This window comes from Ochotona princeps, chromosome 6 (genome assembly GCF_030435755.1).
Source record: "Ochotona princeps isolate mOchPri1 chromosome 6, mOchPri1.hap1, whole genome shotgun sequence".
Classification (NCBI taxonomy): Eukaryota; Metazoa; Chordata; class Mammalia; order Lagomorpha; family Ochotonidae; genus Ochotona; species Ochotona princeps.
The window spans coordinates 22,456,439-22,483,530 of NC_080837.1; the positions used below are offsets into that span (position 1 = coordinate 22,456,439).

A 27,092-nucleotide genomic window follows, 5' to 3' on the forward strand; every position below is an offset into this window, starting at 1 on the left:
ACTTGAAAAACCATGTAAATAGCTACAATAATATTAAAATAGTATAGGAGTAGACATAAGACAGATCAATGGATCAGAGAAGACTCTAGCCTACATGAGATCGGCACATGATAAGGAAAGTGTTGCCTCCTGTTGCCCTTTCAGACCCACTTTCTACTGAACTCAAGAGGCTGACCTCTGCAGCAACAGGAACTATTATTTTCTACTTTTCAGATGGGTTTTGTCAATGGGAGAGAATCAGAGAGTGAAGTCTGAGTACTTCCTCTTCACTCTGATTCTGTTGCGCCACAACTTGGCAGTGACTGCATTCTTCTACTGAAGACCACAGCTCCTGGCCCGTAACTCCATGGTTTGGTAATTCACTGGTCTTGCCAAAATCTGCTGACTACTCCCTCTCCTTATAAATGTGGAGTTATACAAAATATCTTCTCAAAAAATAAACAGAAATGATTATGTGGTTGTCCACAAACAGGTCTGGTGTTTGTCCCAACTCTTGGGACACAACCTCTAAACACTTGGCATTCCCCTAGGAATAGGACTTGGTAATTCAAAATGGGCCCTGCGGACCATATCGATAGTTCACACTAATAAGGTGAGCCCAGCCTCTTGAGAGGGGAAGGTAGAGACTGATTTCAACCACATTGACAAACAGTCAACTACCCAATCATTCCTACAAAGAAAAAAACGTCTGAACACTAACGGTTGGGTGTGCTTTCAAGACTGGCAACCTTCCAGGCTTAACTGTCACACATCAATTCCAACAAGTCTCAAGGACAAAGGCAACCTCACACTGGGGACATCCTAAGTAGAGTAGCCCGTGCCATCTCTTTCCTTGGCTATTTTAACCACATTTTGTTTTTTTTTTTCAGAATAATGAACTATAATGGCGACAATACTAGATTCCAGTAGATTCTGTGACTCTTTGAAGCAAATAACTAAACTTGAGGGTAGTTTTGGGAAACCTCTGACCCAAAAGTTTGTGTGAGAAATGAGGATGGTCTTTGCTGGATTTCAACTGACTCTGAAGTTGGGGTCAGAAGTATTTGGCAAACTTGGCAGTGTGGAGAACAGTGCCCTTAAGCTAATAATTTGGATAATTCTGGATAAAAGTACACACATATAAATATCAAGGTACATACATGAAGGGTCTGGTGCAATGACATAGCAAGCTAATCCTCCTCTTGTGCTGCTGGCATCCTATACTGACACTGGTTTGAGTCCCAGATGCTCCAAATCAGATCGAGCTCCCTGGAATAGCCTGAGAGGGCAGAGAAAATGGCCAACTCCTTGGGCCTCTGCATTTGCATGGGAGACCTGGAAGAAATCCCTGGCTCCCAATTTCAGGCTGGCCCAGTTCCAGTTATTGTGGCCATTTGGAGAGTGAACTAGTGGATGTCTCTCTTTCTCTGTGTGTCTCTCTCTCTCTCTTTGACTCTTCCAAGTAAAAATAAATTTAAAATACATAAATTTAGACTAATCTGACAAATTAATATAAGTTTTTGCTACATTTGAATTTATATAATTTAAATTCTTCTACTTACCTGAGGATCTACTAACCACCCATGGTACAAAGGAATATCAAGAAGATCAAATACTATGCATTCCGGTGTATATTCAAATACTCGAACACCAGTAAATCGTACATTTACATCTAGGCCTGTCTGTAGTTTGTGCAAAACTGCCATAGCATCACTCATATTCTGAAAATACAAAAAGGAAAGGTATAAGTCAGGATAATCCAAACACAAACAAAAAAGATATTTGAGTACAAACACACTGATTTTTAATATTCTATTTTATCCAATTTATAAATAAACCTCTAACAGATTCATTATTAAGTATTAACCTATTATTAAAAAAATATTACATATCAGGCATTACTATGCATTCCAAAAATATAAAGGAACCTCAGAAAGTTCAAGAATATGTTTTTTTTTTAAGATTTATTTATTTATTTGAAAGGCAGAATTACAGAGAGAGGGAGACACAGAGAGATTCTGCATTCTCTGGCTTATTTCCCAAACAGCTACAATGGCTGGAGTCAGGTCAGGCCAAGTCCAGAAGGCAGGAACTCCACTTGGCTCTCCCACATGAGTGGCAGAAACCTACACTCTTGGGCCATGTTCTCCCACCTTCCCAAGAGCATTAGTAGGGAGCTAGGTCAGAAGTACAGCAGCTAGGACTTGAACCAGTGTTCATGAGATTCTGGTGTTGCAGGCAGTGAATTACCCCCTGTGCCACAACTCTGGCCCTTTTTAAGTTTTTTATTTATTTTTAGACAAAGGGAGGAAGAGCCAGAATGTCGGAGAGCCAGGGCTTGGGGCTGCCTAGGTAGATGGGCCTAGAAGGCCTCTGTAGGCCGAGCCCATGTACCCAATGGTGCACATGAGAGTCCCGGCTCCGGGCAGATCTGGGCAGGGGACCTCCTTGGGTTAAGCTGTAGCACCCACTGTTGGGGGAGGCTCACTGATAGCTTCTGGACTCAGCAGGCTGCCCATCCTTTCAGCTCATGTTATCCTCAAACAGGTCAACATCTCTGACCTCAGGGACCAGAAACCGTGGATATGTGGCCTGGCCTCAGCACACATGTTGCACAAAAAAATAAATAAATAAAATAAATAAAACCTGTGTTGCTAACTTGTGTGCAAAGAAGCCAACATCTGAGAGTAATGATGAACATGCACAGGACATAGAATGTTTCTGATTTATGAGAAGGATCCATTAAATGAAATATAAAGAGTTCTGAATAGGCAAGCCTTAAACCTCTAATCAGCAGGAAGTGCCTACAACATGTTATCGATGTTATCAATGTGCACCTTTCAGCAACCTTAGATTAAGGGTCAGAAATCTCTGAGCTAGCTTAGGGTCCTGAGATGGAAGCCACACTTCTCTGGTTTTTGTAAATCACAGTTTGCCTATCTATCCATCAGATGCCTCCTCTCCAAGGGACTTGCCCTCACTGGGGACCTGAATTGGTATCATGAAATCACTCCCCTTCTCAAGACTATATGAGAACTGGCAACATAGAGGGGTGATTTATTGCTTCCTGTGGACACAGAATGGAAGTTACAAACATTCCCCTCTCCCTCCTTTTCCCTCCCAACCCACTCCACCGCCACACATGCCCCATATGTATTTGTGATCACCTTTCAAATAAACATTTTTTTTAAAAAAAGAATGGGAAATGAAAAATAAAAAGCTTGTCAAGTCAAAAAGGATCCTCTCACTTCTAGGTATAGACCCAAAACGACTGAAAGAAGGATCTCAAAAACATATTTGTAGACCCATGTTCAGCTCACCATTACAATGTTCAATAAGTGGAAGCACCCACCTGTCCACAAATGATTTGATAAATGTGGTGCACTCAGCTTTGACACAGAAGTAAATTCTGTCACTTGCTACAATATAGATGAACCTGGAGTATATTACACTGAGTGAAATAAGCCAGTCACAAAATTACAAATACTGAACCAGGCACGGTAGCATAGTGGCTAAAGCCTCGCCTTGAATCTACCAGGATTCCATATAGGTGCCAGTTTATGTCAGCTGCTCTACTTCCTTTCCAGCTCCCTGCTTGTGGCCTGGGAAAGCAGCAGAGGATGGCAGAATGCTTTGGAACTTGAATCTGCATAGGAGACCCAGAAGAATCTCCTGTCTTCAGATCAGCTCAGTTTTGGCTATTGTGGCCACTTAGGAAATGAACCAGTGAATCGAAGATCTTTTTTTTTTTTTTGAAAGATTTATTTTTTATTTTTATTGGAAAGGCAGGTAGACAGAGAGGAGGAGAGAGAGAGGAAGATCTTCCGTCTGATGGTTCACTCCCCAAGTGACTACAACGACTGGAGCTGAGCCGATCCAAAGCCAGGAGCCAGGAGCCGCTTCTGGGTCTCCCACTCGGGGCAGGGTCCCAAAGCTTTGGGCCGTCATCGACTGTTTTCCCAGGCCACAGGCAGGGAGCTGGATGGGAAGCAGGTCGGCTAGGATTTGAACCGGTGACCATATGGGATCCCGGCACATTCAAGGCAAGGACTTAGGCTGATATGCTATAGCGCCAGGCTAGGAAGATCTTTTCTTTTTCTCTCTCCTTATTTCTGTAAATCTGCCTTTCCAATGAAAATAAATAAATCTTTTAAAAAATTCTTAGAAATCTTCCCAAAGATGCTAACATAAATAGTTGATGTATAAAATATATTTTTAACTATTTTAACACATATTTAAAATTTGTTTTAAATACACATTTTAAATTAGATTATGAATACACACACACACACATCTCTCATATTTTTCTGTTGGATTATAACATGAAGTAAAACCAGAAAAAAATACAAGTATATACTACATCACAACTTCTAGTAAAGAAGTTTTAATCATAGCAAATTCATAGATCTGCACTGAATCTAAAATTTAGCCTCAAACAGGTTCTGTTCATGTAAAATTATACATCACACACATAAAACCTTACATTGACACAAGCTTACACTCCGTCACATTAGCTTGGTATACACTAGACTCAAAACTAAAGGGAATATAAATAATTACACCTTATAGTTTTAGTGCTTATTTTAAAAGCAGTATACTTTTATTGCCTGCCAAGTTATCAGAAATGCAAGCAGTTGTTAGACATCATTTGTTATAACCATAAAACAAAACATTACTTTCAATCATTTTTAAGAGTCAGATCAAGTGCTACCTGGTGCTGTGACACAGGGAGTTAAGCAACTGTTTGTAGCACTGGCATTCCCTAAGGGTGCAAGTTCATGTCTTGATTGCTTCTTGCCAGTAAAGAACAGGGGAGGAAAATGAAGTTTTGCTTACTTCCTTCTAGTTCCAATACTTTTGATCCTAAAAGCCTTTCCTATAATTTAGAACAGGACCGCTAAAGAACAAGCCAAAAAAAATGTGGGCATATTGACACAAGCAAATGAAATAATTTGTCCTAATGGCATATACTGGAAATCCTTTCGTCCATTTACCTCTGAACACAACTTAATTATACAAGATAAATAAAATGAGAAAGGATAAAACAATAATAATGCAATTTTATGTGAATTTTTTTTTCAAGAAAATTCTAGGCTATCATTTTGTAAAGATGCCTATAGGTTATTCTATTTAGCATAAACATTCATAAAAAAAAGGATCTGGGCCTGTCGTAGTGGCTTAGTGGCTAGGTCCTCACATTGCAGGCTCAGGGATTCCATAGACACTGATTTATATTCTGGTGGCTCATCTTCCCATCCAGCTCCTTACTCGTGGCCTTGGAAAGCAGTAGAGGACAGCCTAAAGCCTTGGTACCCTGCACCTGCATGGGAGACTCAGAAGAAGCTCCTGGCTTTGGATCAGTTTCAGCTCAGCTCTGTTAGTGTCACTTGGGGAGTGAACCAGTGGACAGAAGATGTTTGTCTTGTCTCTCCCTGTCTTGATAATCTGCCTTTCCAATAAGAATAGCTGACCCTTTAGGAAAAAAAGGGATCTGATAAGTGTGGCCTATAGGCCAAATCTAGCTTTGTAATAAAGATGGTTTTTATATCTTAAAGAGTTGAAAAAAGAAAACAAAGAATATGCAATAGAGACTGACCATATGAAGCCTAAAAAAGCTAAAATACTTACTGGTCTCTTACAGAAAAGTTACCCAACCATTAATTAAGATCATAGTATATATCCATTACACAAAATAATATATCTTAACATGTAGCAAAAACTATATGTATTACCTGTTCATAATTTAAACGTTGAATTTCTGAAATTTCTTTTGGCTTTGCGTCAAGCATGTAATCTCCTGTAAAAAAATAATTTGTAAAATGGCTTTTTGAAGTATTACTTTTTCTAATTACAACAGTAATAGATTTTAATGAACAATTACTAAACACTGCAGCAATAGGTGACATTTAAAATTGATTCCCTCAACTATACCCAAAATCAATACTAACTATCCTTTAACATGGTTTTTCAATGTATATGCTTTAAAGTGCCTGTAAAATTTCTTTTATTTTCCATTATATAATCTGTTTGAGTACCCTCCATAATACTGTATACAGAATTTCCGAATGTTGACCCACATTTTATAACTAGTAACAATGTTTCCCATTACCTCATCAACAATGGATATTACAATTTCTAATTTCAGTTTCTAATGCTGAAGGTAAACAAAATTGTTTTGTATTTATGAAAGTGATTATTTGAGAACACCTTTGTAACATGGGTAAATCCTATTCACATATGTGGTACCTTAAAAAAAGAGTAGATTTTAATATAAGCAAGACTTTCAATATATACACATTGCCCTTTAAATCAAATATTAACTGTAAATATACATTCATTGAATTACTTGGTTTATGCTGGTATCTCTTATCTTTTTTTTTTTTAAAGATTTATTCATTTTATTACAGCCAGATATACAGAGAGGAGGAGAGACAGAGAGGAAGATCTTCCGTCCGATGATTCACTCCCCAAGTGAGCCGCAACGGGCCGGTGCGCGCAGATCCGAAGCTGGGAACCTGGAACCCCTTCCGGGTCTCCCACGCGGGTGCAGGGTCCCAATGCATTGGGCCGTCCTCGACTGCTTTCCCAGGCCACAAGCAGGGAGCTGGATGGGAAGTGGAGCTGCCGGGATTAGAACCAGCGCCCATATGGGATCCCGGGGCTTTCAAGGCGAGGACTTTAGCCGCTAGGCCACGCCGCTGGGCCCATCTCTTATCTTTTTTAAAAATTACACTACAAAAGTTCTTTTTCAATCAGAACAATTAACACAGTTTTAGTACAGCTGAGTAAGGCGCCACCTGCAATCCCAGCATTTCACATGAGGGCCAGTCCAAGTTCCAGCTGCTCTACTTCCAACTCAGATTCATTTTAATGTGCCTGGGAAAGCAAAACAAAATTTCCCAATGCCTGGGCCTCTGTCACCAACACGGGAAATACAGAAGCAGCTCTGGCTCTTTAGCGTGGCCCAGCCCTAGCCAATGTAGTCATCTGAGGAATGACATACCATTTGGAAGATAACTTCTGTCTCTACTTCTCCCTACTCCACTCCACCTCTGTCCCTGTCCTCTCTGTAGCTCTGTCTTGCAAATAAATTTTAAAAATGAAATCTTTTTTTAAAAAAATTATGGAACCAGTGCTGTGGTTTATAATAGGTCATGCAGTGCCGGCATCACAAAAGGGCACTGGTTCAAGTACTGGGTTGCTCCACTTCCAATCTAACTCCCTATTAATATGCCTGGGAAAGTAGTACAGGATGGTTCAAATGATTGGGACCTTGAACCAATGTGGGAGTCCTGGAAGAAGCAGGGCGCCAGGACATGAACTGCCACCCATATGGGGTCCTGGAATGTGCAAGGCGAGGACTTTAGCCACCAGGCCACTGTGCCGGGTCCGCTCATATAACCTTTTAAAACAAATATTTAAAGGGTGAAGTGACAAAGAAAAAGAGAAGGAGCTCTTCCACCTACTGGTTCCCTTCCCAAATGGCCACAAATGCAGGGGATGGGAAGGCCAAAGCCAGGAACCCAAAAATCCATCTGTGTCTCCAACATGGGTGGCAGGGACCCAGGTAGTTGGGTCATTTTCTGAATTCTCAAGCATATTATCAGGGAGCTGAAATCAAAGCAAAGTATCTGGGAGACTGAAATGGGATGCCTAACTACTATTACCACAATGTTGGGCATGACTTTCTAATTCAAAAAAGACGGAAAACTCCATGAAGTATTCTATTAGAAATCTCAATCTGATAGGAAAAATTCCTACGAGGGCTGGTGTTGTGCCAAAGCAAGATAAATCACTGCCTGCAACACTCGCATCCATATTCATGTGACAACTGGAGTCTTGGTTCTTCCACCTCTGGCCCCGTTTCCTGCTGACAGTACTGCAAAGGCAGTGGATGATGGCCCAAGTGCATGGGCTGTTGCTCCTATAGGGCATCTGGATCCTGAAGCCTGCCTCCTGGCTTCAACACAGGCTGCTGTGGAGATCTGAAGAGTAAACCAGCAAGCGGAAAAAAACCTCTATTACTCTGACTTTGAAATAAAACACAGGCCAGTGCTTCAATGAAGCAAGAAAAGGCACTACTTGCAGTGGCCGGCATTCCACTCTGGACACTGGTCACATCCTGGTTGCTCCACTTCCTATCCAGCTCCCTGGTAACATGCCCAGGAAAGTAGGGAAAGATGGCTGAAATGCTTGAGGCTCTGTATCCACATGGGAAACCCAAAGTAACTTCTCATTCCTGGCTCCCGACCAGCCCAGCTCTGGCCATTTTGGCCAGTTGGGGAGCAAACCAATGACTGGAAGATATCTCTATTTTTCTCTGTAACTGTTACTCTAATAAACAAATACATATTCATAAAAAGAAAAAAATAATAATGTTGAGTGATATTCTGCTTGTGTTATCAATCTTTGTAATTAGATGGTAAGACTGGTTCCATTAAAAAAGTAGCTCTCTGGGCCCAGCGCAATAACTTTGCGGCTAAAGTCCTCACCTTGCATGTGCCAGGATCCCCTGGGCACCAGTTCTAATCCCAGCAGCCCTGCTTCCCATCCAGCTCCCTGTTGTGACCTGGGAAAGCAATTGAGGATGGCCCAAGGCCTTAGGATCCTGCACCCATGTGAGAGACACAGAAGAGGCTCCAGGATTCGGGCTCTGGATTGGCACAGCTCCAGCCACTGTGGCCGCTTGAGAGTGAATCATCGGACAGAACTTCCTGTCTGTCTCTCCTCTCCTCTCTGTATATCTGACTTTCCAATAAAAATAAATAAATCTTAAGAAAAAAAGCATCTTTCTGGGGCTGGTGCCATGCATGGTAGGCTAAGCTTCCACCTGCTGCACTGACATCCAATATGAGCATCAGTTCAAGTACCAGCTGCTCCACTTCCGATTCAGCTCCCTGCATATGGCCTGGAAAAGTATTCAAGGATGGCACAAGCCCTATGAGAGACCCAGAAGTAGTTCCTGCCTGGTTCCTGTCTTCAACAGCTCAGCACTGGCCACTGTAGTCATTCAGGGAGTGAGCTAGCAGGTGGAAAATATTTCTTTCTCTCTCTCTCTCTATAACTGCCTTTCAGAAACAAGAAACAAGCAAAACAAGCAAACACAAAACACCTTTTATAAAGCAACTTTCTTTCAAAGATCAATTTCAAAGTTACAGACAGACATGGAGACAAAGAAATCCTCTATGCATTGGTTCACTCCCCAGATGACTGCAACAGCCATGGCTGAGCTGAGCCAAGCCAAAGTTGGAGGCCAACAGCTTCATTTAGATCTACCACACAGGTAGCAGCAGTCCAAATACTCCACTGATTTTTTTCCAAGCCAGTTGCAGGAAGCTGGATTAGAAACAGAAACAGAGCAGTTGCAATTCAAACAAATGCCCATATGGAAATCCAGCATTGCAGGTGGCAATTTTATCCATTAGATCACTAATCTGGACATTTAGAGTCTGTGTGTTTAGCAACGGTTTAAAATAAATATTAGGGAGGCCAGGGTCAAGCCATGGCACGTAAAGCACCTTTTGTGCTGGCATCCCCTATGAGCACTGGTTTGACTTGAGCTCACTGAGAATGCATCTGGGAAGCAGTGGAGGATGGCCCAAGTGTATGCGGACCTGCACCCATGTGGGAGACCTGGAGGAGACTCCTGGCTCATGGCTTTTAATAGGCTCAGTTCCAGTTATTGCAGCCATTTGGGGAGTCAACCAGCAGATGGAAGATCTTTCTTGTCTTATCTTCTCTGTAACTTTGCCTCTTAAATAGTAATAAATACAGCATTTAAAAAAATATTCAGACATGAATGATGCTCTTATCAATAATTTCACTGGAATAAAAGCATATTAAAAATAAAGATAGTTGTATAGGACATTGTCAAATGTACTAAGTCACATTTAGTACATTCTGAAAAGACATTGCTACACTCTGTAGAGCTTAGAAATACTTACATATTGATATACTACGTAGAGCTTAGAATATGAGGTAGATCTAAATTGGATACAGAAAAATAGGCAAAACATGAAAAGGTAGTTGGAAGAAAAGCACTCTTTGAAGAGAAAAGAGATAGAGAAGGAAATACAAGATCATTGTGGTATAGCAAGTTAAACCTCTCCTTTCCAGTGTTGGCCTCCCACAGGAGTTCCAATTTGTGTCTCGGCTATTCCACTTCTGGTGTAGCTCTCTGCTTATAGCTTGGTAAAGCAGCAGAGGATGGCCTAGGTTCTCAAGCTTGGAGCAGATCAGCTCAGCTCGAGCCATTGCAGCCATCTGAGGAGTGAACTAGCAGATAGAAGACCTCTCTGTCTCTCATTCTTTCTCTGAAAAATCTGCCTATCAAAAACAAATCTTAAAAATAAATTATGTCATAATTCATAGGGACAGATTATAAGAAAATATATACATAAGATTTGGGCCTGGCAAGTTCTAATCCCAGCAGCCCTGCTTCCCATCCAGCTTGCGGTTGGGAATGCAGTCAAGGACGGCCCAAAGCTTTGGGACCCTGCACCCACATGGGAAACTTGGAACAGCTCTTGACTCCTGGCTTCGGATTGGATCAGCTTCAACCGTTGTGGCTGCTTTGGGAGTGAACCCATTGCACGGAAGGTCTTCCTCTCTGCCTCTCCTTCTCTCTATATATCTGACTTTCAAATAAAAATAAATAAATCTTAAAAAAAAAAAAAAAAAAAGATTTGGGCCTGGTGTGATGGCTCAGTGGTTAAATCCTCTACTTGCATGTGCCAGGATCCCATATGGACATTGGTTCTTGTCCAAGCTGCTCCACTTCCCATCCAGTTCCCTGTTTATGGCCTGGGAAGACAGCAGTAGCAGAGGGCCCAAAGCCTTAGGACCCTGCACTCGCACGAAAGACGCAGAAGCTCCTGGTCCAGATTGGCTTAGCCAGCCATTGTGGCCACTTGGGGAGTAACCGGTGGATGTACCATCTTTCTATCTCCTCTCTGTAATCTGCCTTTCCAATTGAAAGTATAAATAAATAAATCTTAAAAAATGTATACATAAGATTTATATTACAAAGTGCTGGAAACTATGGCCAAATGAAACAAGCTTACTGGATTCTGGAAAACCCTAAATGTTGTGCTGGTGAATGTACAGATCAGTAGAGGAATAAGGCATGAAATCATTAACCTAGGAAGAGCACACTGATATGTACACCACCTGGAAGGTTAGGAGAATTACAGTCTTTAGGAAGTCTGGTCATGAAATATCAGAATATAGAGATGGGAAAGAATATGAAACAAGGAATCCCTAAGACCTCGGTAGTAATGGGATATCTCAAACAGAAAGAAGTCAAGAAACAAAAACTGATACATTAGGACAAAAAAATGGAAGAGAAGATTTTGTAGTATTTAGTTGTCCCACAAGAACATCTGGAAGAGATGCAATCACCTCTGGACAAAATGACCATTATTATATTCATAAGTCTTACTCTCTTGTGTTAAAAATCTCTGTGTACTTGAACTCATGGTCTATCATCAGCAAAATCTTCTAGACTTTCAACTTCTCTGAATGTTCCTTTCACTTTCTTTATTTTATTCATTTATTTATGTATTTGAAAGGAAGATCTATAGAGAGAAGGAAAGAGAGAAAGATGCTTCTGCTGGTTCACTCCCCAAGTGGCAATGGCCAGAGCTGATCTGATCCAAAGCCAGGAGCGTCTTCTAGGTCTCCTATGCGAGTGCAAGATCCCAAAACCTTGTACCGTCCTCCACTGCTTTCCCAGGCCATAAGCAGGGAGCCGGATAGGAAATAGAGCAGCTGGGACATGAACCTGCACCCATATGTACTCCCTGCAGATGCAAGGTGAGGAGTTTAGCCACTAGGCTACCACACTAGGCCCCAGCCCCTCACTTCTTAAACACACTTTGGCTCTGCCTTGGTGACCCTACAGCCCTGTCATGTGACAGCTCTTTTCTCGTTTTTTTTTTTAAATCACCTGGCATGCAGACAGAATAAGAATCTACTTGCTCTTTACTGCCATTTCTCCCCTGCCCCCCTTTTCCTCCTAAAACTTCTTAGTTTTAAAATTTGTGCCAATACTATGCATCTATTCTCCCTGTTGTAATAACCTTTCAGTTTAATATCCTTATTCCTAATTCATTATCTCTTTCCAATACAAATCCTGTCATGCTTTTGGTCATTTGAATATTTACTGAAATGCCTTCCCAATGCCCTCGCCTGTGTTTCTTAACTTCTTTCTTCTCCAACAAAAGTCTTACAATCTACCTATGTCAAAAACTCATCCTCCAAGGTAATATGGCTTTACATTGCCAATCTCCAAAAACTCTTCATCCTTATAAAAAAAAATCAGCCCCTATAATTCATCTTCCCATTAACTTTTCCTTCTGCGTACTTATGTCCTCATTTCCTCTGTATGCAGCTTAAATTCTATGGCCCATCCTAATTCACCACACACACTTTCAGTACCCGACTCGCTCTTCAACAAATTCATCAGGCAAAAAACCAATGTCAGTTAAATACTGTTGTCCCACTATTCAGGCCTGGACTCTAGACTCATGTAGATATATGTGACTAAAGAAATCCTACTACCATGCTGTCTGGTCTCACCAAGGTCAAAGGTAATATTAGGCAATTACACCACATCTTCCCAATCTATCATTTTATCGCTCTTTTTAACAATGATTTTATTTATAAAGGTGGTCCCACTCTTCTAAACTATCATTTTGTATCTTCCCTCTTATCTGCAACAACTCATTCTCCATCTCTACTCCCAACTGATGACTTAACTCCCTAATGCACCACCACCAACAGTGTATTCAGAGCTCTTCTATAAGCTACAACTACTGCCCATCCACTGGCATTCATTTTCAATACATTCTTCCCTTATTCCTTCTGTTGCTATGGACAAACAACAGGCACTACCTAAAACTGACTCTTTCATGGTTCTAGAGTACATTTTCTAGGAAACAACGTTGTGCAGTAGCAAGCTAAGCCTCTGCTTGTGCTACCTGTATGTCCGATCAGAAAGCCTAGTTCAAACACTGCCTGTTTCCAGCTAGCTTTCTGCTAATGGGCACCCTAGGAGGCAGCAGATGAGGGCTCTAGTACTTGGGCACCTACCACTTACACGAGTAACTTTGATATATGAGTAACTAAGATCGAGCTCTGGACTCCTGGATCCAACACGGTCATTTAGGGAGTGAATGCACAACATTAAAAATCTCTGTCTCGTGCCCGACGCCATGGCATGGTGCCTAAAGTCCTCACCTTGAATGTGCAGGGATCCCATATGGGCACTGGTTCTAATCCCGGCAGCTCCACTTCCCATCCAGCTCCCTGCTTGTGGCCTGGGAAAGCAGTCAAGGACGGCCCAATGCATTGGGACCCTGCACCCGCGTGGGAGACCCGGAAGAGGCTCTGGGCTCCTGGCTTTGGATCAGTACAGCACTGGCCGTTGTGGCCGCTTGGGGAGTGAATCATTGGATGGAAGATCTTCCTCTCTCTCTCTCTCCTCCTCTCTGTATATCTGACTTTCCAATAAAAATAAATAAATCTTGAAAAAAAAAGATCTCTGTCTCACGCTCACTCTGTACATCTGCTTTAATATAAAAAACTAAAAGTAAAATAAAAAAAATACCTTTTTCAATTCCTTTTCTCTGATTTTCTTTCTTTAATATGGTCTGAGATGCAATTACACACCAGAGAATTCATCTGTTTAAACTGCAAAATTCATGGTGTCTTTCTATTCATCAGTTATGAAATAATTATCATCTAATTCTAGAATATTTTTATCTCCCAAGAAAGCCCTGTACACATTAGCAGCCAATCGTGAGCTCTACGCAGCTACCGAAGCATCTTCAGCCTCTGTCAGCTTGCCTACTCTGGACGTTTCCTATACATGGACTCCTGTAACAGCATCCTTTGGTGTTCTGGCGTCTTTGATGTAACATAATGCTTTCAAAGTTCATTTAGGTTATGCTATTCCTTTTTGTGGTTGAATAATATTCCATTATCTGAATATACCACATTTATTTACTGCTCATCTAACACATCTGGATTTTTGCCTACTTCTTGCCTATTATGAATAATGTTAACATTTGTATATAATTTTTATATAGACATGTTTTCACTTCATTAGGTAAATACCTCACAGCAAAATTTTAGGGTAACATGATTAATGTTATATTTAACTTTTAAAAAAAACTACACACCTAGACCCAGCACAATGGCCCAATGGTTTTAAAAGCTCTGGGTTCCCATATGGGCGTGGTTCTTGTCCCAGATGCTCCATTTCCCATCCAGCTCTCTGCTCATGGCCTGAAAAAGCAGTGGAGAATGGCCCAAAGTCTTTAGACCCTACATTTGTGTGGCAGACCCGGAAGAAGCTTCTAGCTTACATCAGCTCAGCTCTGGCCTTTGAGGCTATTTGGGGAGTGAAACAGCAGATCAAGGATTTCCTTCTGTCTATAGATCTAATCTGTCCTTCCAACAAAAACAAAATAGAAACCACACATCTATTTTCCAAAGTAGTTACCTTATATTACCAAGTGAACCCCTAATGGAGAAATCATTGGTCAATCTTTAGTCTTCGCCAGCTTTCTAACTTTCTAACTTTGCCTTGCTTTGTCTTTACCTCCTATAAAGTGTATTTTCAACTCAACAGTTAGAGAAGTCAGAGTACGTCATTTCTATTCAAAACCTCCTTAAATCTCTTTCTAAAATTTATTTATTATTTAGAAAAGAAAGAAACAGACAAAGAAAGCTCCAAATAGATAAGACAGCTAGGGCTAGGCCAAGGACACATTCTAGGCTGACTGTGTAGGTGATAGAAACTCAACCACTTGCCATTACTACTGCCTTCTGGGATCTACCTTGGCAGAAGGCCTAGTTCAAATGCATGGCTTCCTGCTTCAGCCTACCAGCTATGATGGGCATTTGAGCTCTCTCCTGTCTACATGTGTATCTTTCTGTCTGCCTCTTAAATGAATGAATAAATAATTTTTTTAAAGATTTATTTTTATTTTTTTAATTGGAAACTCAGATATACAGAAGAGGAGGAAAGACAGAGAGAAAGATCTTCCATCCGATGATTCAGTCCTCAAGCGGCCACAACAGTTGAAGCTGCGTCAATCCGAAACCAGGTACCAGGAGCCTCTTCTGGGTTTCCACCCAGGTGCAGGGTCCCAAGGCTTTGGGCTGTCCTTGACTGCTTTCCCAGGCCACAAGTAGGGAGCTGGATGGGAAGCGGGGCTGTTGAATTAGAACCCATGTCCATATGGGACCCCGGTGTGTGTAAAGCGAGGACTTCAGCCACTAGGCTACCATAGCAGGCTTTTTTTTTTTAATAGATAATTTTTAAAAGACAGTCACCATGTTAGACTCAAAGGGTTAAAATAGATCTGTTGCTGGTCTCCAGCCAGTGAATCTAGGTAGGAAATGTGAGGTTCCCAGCCACTGATAGGGGATTATATAATATGAATTGCATAAGGAAAAGAGTCCTCCAAAGCTGTAACCCTACTTACTAAGACAATCTATATCGCGCGCACACACACACACACACACACACACACAAAATCAGTTAGCTAATGGTCTGCAGTGGCAAAGAAATTCAAGAGTTTTTGAAGTAAAAATGTAATTTTTTAAAAAAGTTCTATAAATTATAATTAAGGCTAAAAGGATTTTAAATGTTTTCATCAGAAATAAATGTTTGAAGAGCTAGATATGTTTAGCCTCATCTGAATATTATACACTTGTGTACATGAATAAAACTATACAACTGCTACATACTGATTATAAAAACTGCAAACAATTTCTCTAGGGCTAGCGTGATAGTTCAACTGGCTAAATCACCACCAGGATGCGCCAGGAACCCATATAGGCAATGGTTCTATTCCCAGATGCTCCACTTGCCATCACACTCCTTGCTCATGGCCAGGGAAAGTAGTGGAGGACGGCACAAGTCCACGGATCACTGTACCCATGTGGGAGACCTAGCTGGAATTCTGGACTCCTGGCTTCAGATTGGTTCAGCTCTGCTGTTGCAGCCACTTTGGGAGTGAACCAGCAGATGGAAGATCCTCTGTCTCCGTCTTTCCTTCTCTCTGTAAATCTACCTGTCCAATAAAAAAATAAATCTCAAATAAATTTTTCTCTCTGTCATTCTACCTTACAAATCAACAAAAGAAATCTTACAAAAAACTCCTCAAATTATGAATTATTCTTATTAAGTAAAATAATATTAATAGTATATTTGTAATAAATAAATTCTTCCTTGCCAAACCATAAATGATACAGAGTACCTGGCAATGCAACGTATCTATAAACTATCATTGGTCTGCTATGATAAAACCTTGAGAAAGAATGTACTTCACTATACTACTACCTTTATCATAAAAAGTTTGCTATGAAAAAAATTTCAAATGAACTAAACAGTGTTCCTGCTAATGTAATTATTTTACATCCTGGTAAAGTTCCTATTTCACTGCAAACTGATAATATTTTGTAGGGCCATGACTCATACTTAACTTATCCTTAAGTCTAACCACCTAATATTTTTTAATACCTGCTAAATACAACATCAGAGTTTCTGTATCAGCTTTCATTCTGGAATTTATTAGAATTAATGTGCTTGTTTTCTAGATGTTACCTAGTCTATTAATACTACAGAATTTTATCAGTTGTCAGAAACAAGATTTTAATATTCCAAAACTGGGCCTGGCATGGTAGCCTAGCGGCTAAGTTCTCGCCTTGCATGCACTAGGATCCCATGTGGCACCGGTTCTAATCCCGCTTCCCATCCAGCTCCCTGCTTGTGGCCTGGGAAAGCAGTCAAGGACGGCCCAAGGCCTTGGGACCCTGCACCTGTGTGGCAGACCCGAAAGAGGCTTTGGGCTCCTGGCTTTGGATCAGCTCAGCTCTGGTCATTGCTGTCACTTGGGGAGTGAATCATCAGACGGAAGATTTTCCTGTCTCTCCTCTCTGTATATCTGACTTTCCAACAAAAAATATAAATCTTTTTTTTTAAATTCCAAAACTGTACACACTGATAAATTGTTAAAACTGATTTCAATTTGTGAATGGGATTATACACAAATGCTCTAGAGAGATGAACCTGAGTAGCACAACAGCTTTGAGAACTTGGTTCCCACATAGGCACAGGACCCCGCAGGAAGCCACAGGGTAGATCCTGTGTACAAACCTGGGTTTACTTCCTGGCTAAGGATCCTGAGTTTAGCCTTCTTCTAAGGTAGACCCCATGAGCAGGCAGCAGTGAATGGTGCAAGTAAGTGGGTCCCTCTACTACCCCGGGGAGAAGTGGATGTTTGTTTCTGGCTCCTAATTTCATACCAGTCTAGTCCCAGCTGTTGTAGGAATTTGGGGAAAGAACCTAGTGGATGGGAACTGTCTTACCCATTTCTTTCTCTCTTTGTCTCTGTATATCACACAAGTAAATAAATTTTTTGTTTCAAAGGAGGAGTTTTTATTTTCAAAGGGATAGAAAGTCATCCAGTTTTTGACACTAACCTAAATATTCCATCAGCTGCTCAGCAGTTATGATTTCCATCATCGGTGGAAGTTTCACCTGAAAAACAAAGTATTATTTCTATAAAATCAAAAGTTTTAGGTGACTAAAGTGTTTCCTATTGTCAGAAGCAAAAGTATTTATGTGTTTATGTATCTACCCTTGTATACATTTGCACATTTATTGGAATTTTACAACAAAATCTTTATAGAATATAACAAAGTCAGCCCTATCACCACAAACTTTTCAGGGTGATATAAGATCTTATAGAGACATTAAAGAATCTATCCAAATGCTGTATCTTTTATCCCTCTTTGTAATTATTAAGCACCAAACATGTGACAGGATACCCACAGAGCAGCTTCACAGAAGACAGACTTGAATTCAGTGCAGTACCACGTCTCTCTGTCTACTTGCCTCACTTTGTTATTGGCTAAAATGAATATAGCACTGACGTACGAATCATAACCTGAAAATATCACCTGATTATAAGATTTAAAAGCAGGAATGGCTCCACACTTAGATGATAAAACCATAAGGAAAAGTAAAGGGGTTGGTATCATATCAAGCCTGGGTCTGCAACACCAACATTCCACATGGACACAGACCACTCTCCCTTTCAAGAAAGAAAGAAATCTGTCTATGGCCATACCACCCTGAATGCGCCTGATCTCGTCTGATCTTGGAAGCTAAGCAGGGTTGCGCCTGGTTGGTTAGCACTTGGATGGGAGAAAGAAATAAATCTAAAAAAAAAAAAGGCTAATATGTTGTCTTAATTCTGAAGGTTTCACTGCAGAAATGCTTTTTTCCAGGAAATTTCATAAACAAGTAGCTCATTCTCTCCTTTGATGATTACATTCACCCTGTTAACTAAGTCAAGCAAAGAAACCAAGGCACTAATAAGTATTTGGGATATATATACTAACACAAGTTTGGGATATATATTCTATAATACCAGACAGTTACAAACAGGTGATTTCAGGATTTAATCTTGCAATTTCCACAGAGCAACTGCCTGTCATGTCTCCCTTCAAACAACTGAAATAGGAAAGGACAACCTCTACATACAAAGATTTTCTTTCTTTAATCTTCCATTTATTAATATTATGATTTTATGATACAGTTCCATAGATCCCTAGGATTTCCCCTTTCCTCTCCTCAATTCCCCCTCACACGGAGTTCCCCTATATCATTATTATAGTTTGTCATACACAGTCATATGTCCATTGTTGTGGACATGGACAATGGCAGAGAGTCCAGCATCCTACTGTCATATAGTAAACAGTTTCATTGGGAGTCCATCTTTAGTCTGGAAGTAGAGATGCATACTGCACTGCATCCTCACATCTGAATATGTTAGTCTCCATTTCACAGTTACTATATATTCCCTTAAATGAAAAGCCACAATACAATATCAACAATTGGAAGAAAACAGAAATTTACAATACCATGAAGTTAAATAACATGTTACTTGTCGCCGCCCTGCAGCAACACTAAAATGACGAGGAATCTCAAGGGCCTGGAAAAAACAGGAACCGCCACCGCAACCGGCACACACACACCAAACAAATACACACACAATCAGACGAACGAAAAGGGGCAGGCGAACCAAAAGGGTTTACTGCCGAAAACAGACTGCTTATATACAGTTCTCCACCAATCACTTCTCCCCTTGGGTCCTCTGGGCGTTATCTGATAGGCCAGCAATCGCAGCAGCGGTGGAGGGGGGTGGCATTAGCCTATCTCTGTGACTTCCTGTTTGCCTACTGGCGGGACAAATCCCGCCTCCTGGCCCTCGGCCAGCCGCCATCTTGTGACCACCTAACATACACATGTGGTCGGCCACTCCCCACAGTTACTAGATTTAACAGTCTCCATTACAGAGCTACTATATATCCCCTTAAATGAAAAGCCACAAAATCAACAGGAGGAAAAAAGAAATTAATGCCATGAAGCTAAATAACATGCTACTGAATGACCAATGTGTCGCTGAAGAAATGAAAAAGAAAATAAAAAACCTTCTTGAAGAAAATGATGCTACTGTATGATGTACAAGTCACTGAAGAATTTAATCAGAAGAAAGAGTTTTGAAGAGGTGAAACTAACAACAACAAAAAAATCAAAACCCATGAGATATAGTCTCTGCTGATTTTTGTTGGTGAAATGTGTCTCCTATAGGCAACAAATAAATGGGTTTTGTTTTTTAATCTAGTCTACTAATCTATGACGTTTGATTGAACTTAAGCCATTTACACTCAGGGTTAATATGTATGGGTGGTAATTTGATCCTGTCATTTTAGCAATGGGTTGTTCATTGATTCAGTCTTCTGTTGTCATTTTACTGGGATGCTCTTCGCATGTGCCTTTGGTTTTGTTGGGTCCTATTCCTTTTCTGTCAAGAGAACATCTTTTTGTTTTTAATGTGAGATTTATAGCTTTTCATTTATTTTTTTTTCAAATTAATTTTTTTATTATATTTTTGGCAATCTTTACATTGTCAATCAGGGTAAAAAGGTACAAGGGCTATAGGAAAGTGGGTAAGACCACCATTTCCACATTGTTTCCTTCATGTATCTGAGGTAAAGGAAATATTGAGGGAGAAGCCCCACCTAGTCTCCCACTCACCCCAGGTCCCTGATGTGGGGCATGCTCCAAGATCCTTGCTCAAGTGGTTTTGATAGTTCACCAGTTATGAATCGCTGCCAATCTCGCCACTACAGGCACGATGAGGCCGTTGAAGAATCCACGGATTGACACAGTCCATCACAGAGTCTCCATTTGCCCAGTATTTCGCTGCCAACACATAGCTGAGGTGGTTGATCGACCCGCTCTTGGCTAGGGCTCCGAGTCCGCCATCCCAACTCAGGGGATCCCCAAAGAAACTTTGAGGTGTTCCCAGACCAGACTCCCATTTGTACCAGCAAGTATAGGGCCCGGCACAGTCTATCACTCCGATCAGCTGGTGGTTGCAATTGCTGGGTTGGTTCTGTTTTCAGCCCCGACTTCCACTGGAACCAGTGGGTGTTGCAGTCCAGCTTGGTTCTACCCATCACATACTCAGCCCTCACATCAACCAGTGGGAGCTGCAGCCTAGTCAGAGCGAACCACAAGAACCCCCACCAGGCCCGCCCCCACCCTGGTCTGCCAGTATTTATAGCCCACTAGTCCAGTCTGCCCCACATCCCATTTGGCTCTCGTACATGTCAGTGGGTATTGAAGTTTAGTTCTATCTAACCAGCTCAACTATCCAGCCCTCACAGATGTTGTTGAGTGCCTCTCTGTCTAGCCACCCCAGCCCCTATCCCAGTCTTTGTGCCCTTCCGTGGGAGTGGTAACCCAAGAAGGAGGAGCCCACCATTTCCCTCCCAGGTCTATCCCACTCCCAGACCATGCACTCTCCAGGTAGTTCTGTGGTTAGACCTGACAGCATTAGCCCCCAGTGCCAGCTGATGCTGTGGGTAAGCCCCAACAACTCTCACCCACTCTAGTTTTGTTTGGACCAGTAGGAATAGTCCGCCCATCCTGGCTCTTTCCTGATCTGGTCCACATGAGGCGCACAGCTGCCGTAGCCCTGCCTAGTCTGGTCTGTCCCTACCCCAGCTCATGCTCTCCAGTGGGAGCAGCTGTCCAGCAAGGGAACCACCCCTTATTCCCCTGCCGGCTCTGCCCCTCCCTTCCTGATTCTCATGTGTGCTGGTTGGGCGCTGCAGTCACATCTGGCACAGGCAGCCTCACCTTGGCATTCTGTGTTGTGTGCTGCTTTTGTCGTGACTGAACCTGGCTCGACCCACACTCTGCTCTGGTGTTCGGATTTGCCAGTGGGTGACACGAACTGATTCAGCCTGGTCTGCCCCCAATGCATGCCAAATGTATGCCAGTGGGACACTTTCCATAACCTCTTTCCATAACCTCTTCTGGGCTGTTTCCTTCCATGCTTCTTGCGCTTATTTGTAGGGTCTGTGTCCTGTCAGAGGAGTTGCCCAGGCTCCTCCATCAGAACCCCTCCTGGTGCCAGGTTTCGCACATACCAGTGGGTTCATGGGCCAGCACTACTCAGTTCACCTCCTGTCCTAGCAGGAACAGTGGCCTTTCTTAACTGGCCTTCAACCCATTCTGGTTCTTGCTGTCAGATTAAAAAAAAGCATCTCAAAAAGGAACTAAAAATTTTTAAATGTATTGAATATCTATTATTGTCACTCCATCAGTATGTTCATCTATGAAAATCCTATAAAATAGGCTCTTGTATCTTCATTCAAAGCATAAACTAAGGCTTCAAAAAGTTAATTGGAGGGAGAGGCATTGTGGCATGGTGGGCAAAGCTGCTTCTATGGTGCCAATTCAAGTCCCGTTGCTCCACTTCCAGTGCAGCTTCCCTTCTAACAGCTTGGGAAAAAAACAGGAGAAGATGGCCCCGGTGCTTGGGCTTCTGCCAACCACATGGGATATCCAGATGAAGCTCCTTGCTCTTGGCCTTAGTCCTCAGCTCTGTCCACTGCGGCCACCTGGGGAGTGAGCCAGCAGGTGAAAGATCACTCTCTGCCCTTCCCTCTTTCTCTGTAGCTCTGCCTTTCAAACAAATAAAGATAACTTGAAAAAAATAGTAATAAACATAAGAGTCAACTTGGGGTCAGCCATTCTAAAATACTGGCATCAAATATGTGTTCAAGTCCCTAGATGGATTTCAACCTTGCCTTATATCCTAACATCCTGTTAACTCTTACCCTGGGTGGAAGTGTGCCATCTTGCCATGGATGCAGTAGACCCAGCCGGAGTTTCTGGCCTCTGACTTTGACCTGATCTAGTCCTATCTGTTGGGGGCATTTTAGGAGTGGACCAGAGAGTAGGTGATCTCTCTTGTCCCTGTCTCTTTGCTTGTTTTGTCTTTCAAATAAGTGAGTAGCACTTAAAAGGAAAAAAATTTAAATTGCACAAAACTAAGAGTTAAGATACAAATTGAGACCTGACACCAAATCTTTTCTACTATGCCACCATTTACAGGTTTCTAAATTTACAACAGCAGAAACAGGGTCCAGTGTGATGGCTCAACTGGTTAATCTGCCTCCTGCAAACACCAGCATCCTATAAGGGTGCAGGCTCGTGGCTGCTCCACTGCCCATCCAGTTCCCTGACTGTGGTCTGGGACAGCAGTAGAGGATTGACACTGCACCCATGTGGGAGTTCCAGAAGAAACTCAGCTCTGGGTCCTGGCTTCAGATCGCTCAGCTCTGGCCACTGCAGTCATGTGAGGAGTGAACCCACGGATGGGAAATCTTTCTGTATCTCCTCTCTGTAAATCTAGCTTTCCCATAAAAAATGAATAAATCTTAAAAAAAAAAAAAAACAGAAACACTTCCATTTTGTGAAATCATGTAAAAATCTTTGAAAAAAACATTTTAAACCAGGAATTGACGGGACTTTGTGATAACATGATTGAGGAGAGAATACTCAAAATTAACTCTAAGGCTCAGGATACTCTTAAAATTGGAATTCATACAATCACCAAAAATGGGAATTTGGCAAACAAAAATGAGTAGAAGAAAATGACTACTTTGGAAATATGATGTTTAGATTTGACATCCAAGCAGGAAGCCAAGTTGGAACTCAGAAAATAGCATTTTAAATTTGCACATGAATTGCTTGATTCTTCTACTGCAGTCTATTTATGCCTTTTTATGGTGAAATGCACAAACTAAATAATACAATTTCTTTTAGCTCAAATTTCACTGATGTTGAACATGCAGTGTGTATATGTATGTACAGTTAATAGCATACTCAGTATGAATATAACATTTATGATTTTTTAAACTTAGATTGTAGCCATTTTCTTGAAAATATTATTGTTAACAGAATTTTAAAGATGTAGCTTTCCTCCTATTTTGTAAAATAAGGATTCACTAACTTAAGAGTATTTCCATAGCCAAAAATTTTGGCAAAAACTATATGTTATCATATGGAAGCTAGTAAGACACAGAAATCAATATCCCACATTGGATATTGATTAACAAAGGACATGAATTATGTGAATTTTTACAAATAATTGATTTGCGTGTTTCTTTTCTCATTGTCCATCTACAAAAAGGAATAAACATCCATGGGAGAAAAAAAAAAGAGTATTTCCAATATGCCTCTAATTCTGATTCCAGTATAAAATACAGATATTATAGGCTAGTTATACCATACCTTATATTCTAATGTCTTACAATTATATCACAAAAATTAATTATTATATACACTAAAATTCAGATGTTTTAAATAAATTTGGCTTTCTACTTACCATCAATATTTCAAGATAGGAAAATTTCCTGAGATTACCTGCAACTTAAAAAGTCTAATTTTAAACAGTTTTGCTACCAATTTTTATTTTGATTTGGATTCCATCCTCAGAGTTACATTGAGACCTATTTTAAACCATCAGAAACTGCAGGTGTAATTGCTTGGAACTGTTTTAGAGCAATGAAGAATGTGACATTGAGATTTACTAAATAAGATTTAGTAATAAGATATCAAGTATTAAAAGTATTACTAAGTATTAAAAAATGTCCAAAAACATATTTTAGTAAACTATGATGAAAAAGGCAAATTTATTCATCACAGACTTTAAGAAAGGTTTTACAATTAGAATTACCAAAAACTTCAGAAGACCTGGGATAAAACACAGGGTCTAAAAACAATCCTGTACAAAGAATAGCAGTTACTGGATTTGCTCCCAGAAATCATGAAATCTATTTCTTTTTCTCTGCCTTTATCACTAGGTGTATTGCTTTGCCTCCAATCTATTGTATATCAGACTTTGCGGTATCTTCGCCCTTAACTCTCTATCAAGTATTTCAACTGAAAGCTCTGGTTCTGGAGTTTGAGACAATCATTCTTACCTTGAATAAGTTATTTAAATTTTATGCCAGGAGATGGCATTGTGACTTGGCAGGCATGATGCCAGCCTCCTATATGGTCCCCGGGAGCTCCACTTCTGATCAGCTCCCTGCTAATGCACCTGGGAAAGCAATGGAGGATGGCTGAAGTGCTTGGGCCCTTGCACCCACATGGGAGACCCAGATGAAGCTCCTGACATCTGGCTTCAGCCTAGCTTAGCCCAGCTCTGGCTGCTGCAGCAATGTGGGAAATGAATCAGCTGACGAATGATGTGGTCTCTCTCTCTCTCTCTCTGACTCTCCCTTTCTTTCTGAAACTGACTTTCAAATAGAAAAACAGAAAAAAAATTTTACACTATTCAGTTTCTATGCTTTTGAAAATGGAAAGACATCTGCAAAAGGATTCAGGATATGATTAAGAAAATTAAAAGAGCTTTTTCACAAAGATGGCACCAAAGATGAAGCAGGAATTTCTTGTCCCTCCCAAAGCCAAAGTCGAAGCTAAAGTGAAGGCCCTGAAGGTCAAGAAGGCGGTGCTGAAAGGTGTTCACAGCCACTAGAACAAGACTGCACATCACCCGCCTTCCAGCACTCAAGATGTTATGCCCGCAGCAGCAGCAGCCCAAACACGGACAAGCCTCAGATCAAACAGGTTGTCAAGAAGCTCTGTGACAATGATGTGGTCAGTCAACCCCCTCATGAGACCTGACAGAGAAAAGGAGGCACACGTGGGCCTGGCTCTGGATTATGATGCTCTGCATGTCGCCAACAAAACTGGGATCATTTAAATTGCATTCAGCTGCCTAATTCTAAGTATACGTTTTTCACAATAAAGAAATCGAGAGGCCAGCATCATGTGGAAATGGGTAAAGAGCAATCTACAGAACTGGCATCCTATAAGGCTGCAGGTTCGAGTCTCAGAGGCTCCTCTTCCAATCCAGTCTTCTGCTAATGTGCCTGGGAAAGCAGTGTAAGATGGCCCAAGGACTTGGGTCTCTGCTCCCCCGTGGGAGACCAAGCAAAAGCCCTGACTCCAGGCTTCAGACCAGCAGCTCTAGCACTTACAGCCATTTGGGAGGTGAACCGACAGATGCAGATCTCTTTCTCTCCCTCTCTCTCTATAACTCTTGCAAATAAATAAGATTTATTTAAAAATTACAGGGTGGAGGGGGGAGGGAGTAAAATGATGGCTCAACCGCTACATCCTCATCTTACAAATGCCGGAATCCCATATGGGGGCTGGCTCATTTCCAAGCTGCTCCACTTCTCATACAGCTCCCTGTTTGTGGCCTGGGAAAGGATAATGGTCCAAGGCCTTGGGACCCTGCAGCCATTGGGACCTGGAGACTTCAGGCTCCTGGCTTCAGAGTGGCTTAGTTCCGACTACTGCAGCCATTTAGGGAGTGAACCAGCAAATGGAGGATCTTTGTCTCTCCATCTCTCCAGAAATCGAATCTGCTTTTGCAATAAAATGTATGTTATATACAATGAATGTAAAGTACTTTAGTATCTGGACACAGAAATAACTGAGTACTTAATATTACCTTTCAAACCCTGAACACTAATACCATCTGGGTCCAGATGTCCTTCACTTGGGACTCAACAGGTATGATGGGAAGTGGAAAAACTTTTCATTACAGGAATTCAAATTCAGAGCAAAGGAGAAGCATCCAGCATAGTAGCCTTGCAGCTAAAGCCCTCGTCTTGCAACTGCTGGGATCCCATATGGGAGCCAGCTCTAATCCCGGCAGCTCCACTTCCCATCCAGCTCCCTGCTTGTGGCCTAGGAAAGCAGTCGAAGACGGCCCAAAGATTTGGGACCCTGCACCCGTGTGGGAGACCCGGAAGAGGTTCCTGGTTCCCGGCTTCGGACTGGCATAGCACTAGTCGTTGCTCTCACTTGGGGAGTGAATCATCGGACGGAAGATCTTCCTCTCTGTCTTTCCTCCTCTCTGTATATCTGACTTTGTAATAAAAATAAATAAAAAATCTTTACAAAAAAAAAAGAAGTAATAAACACACTTGGAAAAACTCAAAAGGGCTTTGTGTTTGCTGTTGGGAAAGAGAAAAAGAGGAAATTTGTGATTACAACGCTCCTGCAAGTCAGAGCAAACAAAGCCAAGTCAGAATCCACAAGAGGTATCTATGAATAAAAGCAACATCCCCAAGGCAGGCAGAAGACAAGCCTCTGTGGGCAGCAGGATCATCTTCAGGTGTCTCTTTAGCAGATGACGATAAGACAGAACACATATCTGTTTGAACTTCGAATTTCCTGTTAATGGCCTTTTGATCATTTTACCATTCTGCTGCTCATCTTCATTTTAAGTTGTCAGGGTTCTTTGTAAATGAATACATTATCTTTTAGATATATATAATCTAATAGCTATTTCTACCAGTTTATAATGTGTTTTGATTGAGTTTATGATGGATTAGTGTGTATATGTGTGTGTAGGCAGTGACTTTTCATTCTTTTAAATTAATTTTATGTTTTATTTGCGAGGCAGAGATATACAGGGGAGAGTGAGCTCCTGTTAGTCCACTCTCCCAAATGCCCCGATAAGGTCAAGACAAGTGAGTAAGGAACTCAGTCTAGGTTTCCCATGTGAGTGGCACGAACCCAAATTCACCTGAGCCATCAATGAGCTTCTGAAGGTCTGCATTAAGAGGAAGCTAGAGCCAGGAGCCAGATTAAGGTGTTGAATCTAGGTACTACAATGAGGGGACATAACATCTTAAGCAGCTGCTGCTTT

General features: G+C 41.4%; 1 protein-coding gene across 4 annotated transcripts in view; it reads right to left on the reverse strand.

Moving 5' to 3' along the window:
- The window catches only part of MINDY2 (MINDY lysine 48 deubiquitinase 2), a 90,671-nt gene that overhangs the window by 47,783 nt on the left and 15,796 nt on the right, over window positions 1-27,092 (reverse strand). For all 4 annotated transcript variants that reach the window (XM_058665782.1, XM_004578043.2, XM_004578042.2 and 1 more), the window contains exons 2-4: window positions 17,476-17,533; window positions 5,712-5,776; window positions 1,542-1,700 (exon numbers count right to left, since the gene is read on the reverse strand). In XM_058665782.1, the coding sequence (XP_058521765.1) occupies window positions 1,542-1,700; window positions 5,712-5,776; window positions 17,476-17,533 (282 nt within the window). The remainder of the gene's footprint in view (window positions 1-1,541; window positions 1,701-5,711; window positions 5,777-17,475; window positions 17,534-27,092) is intronic.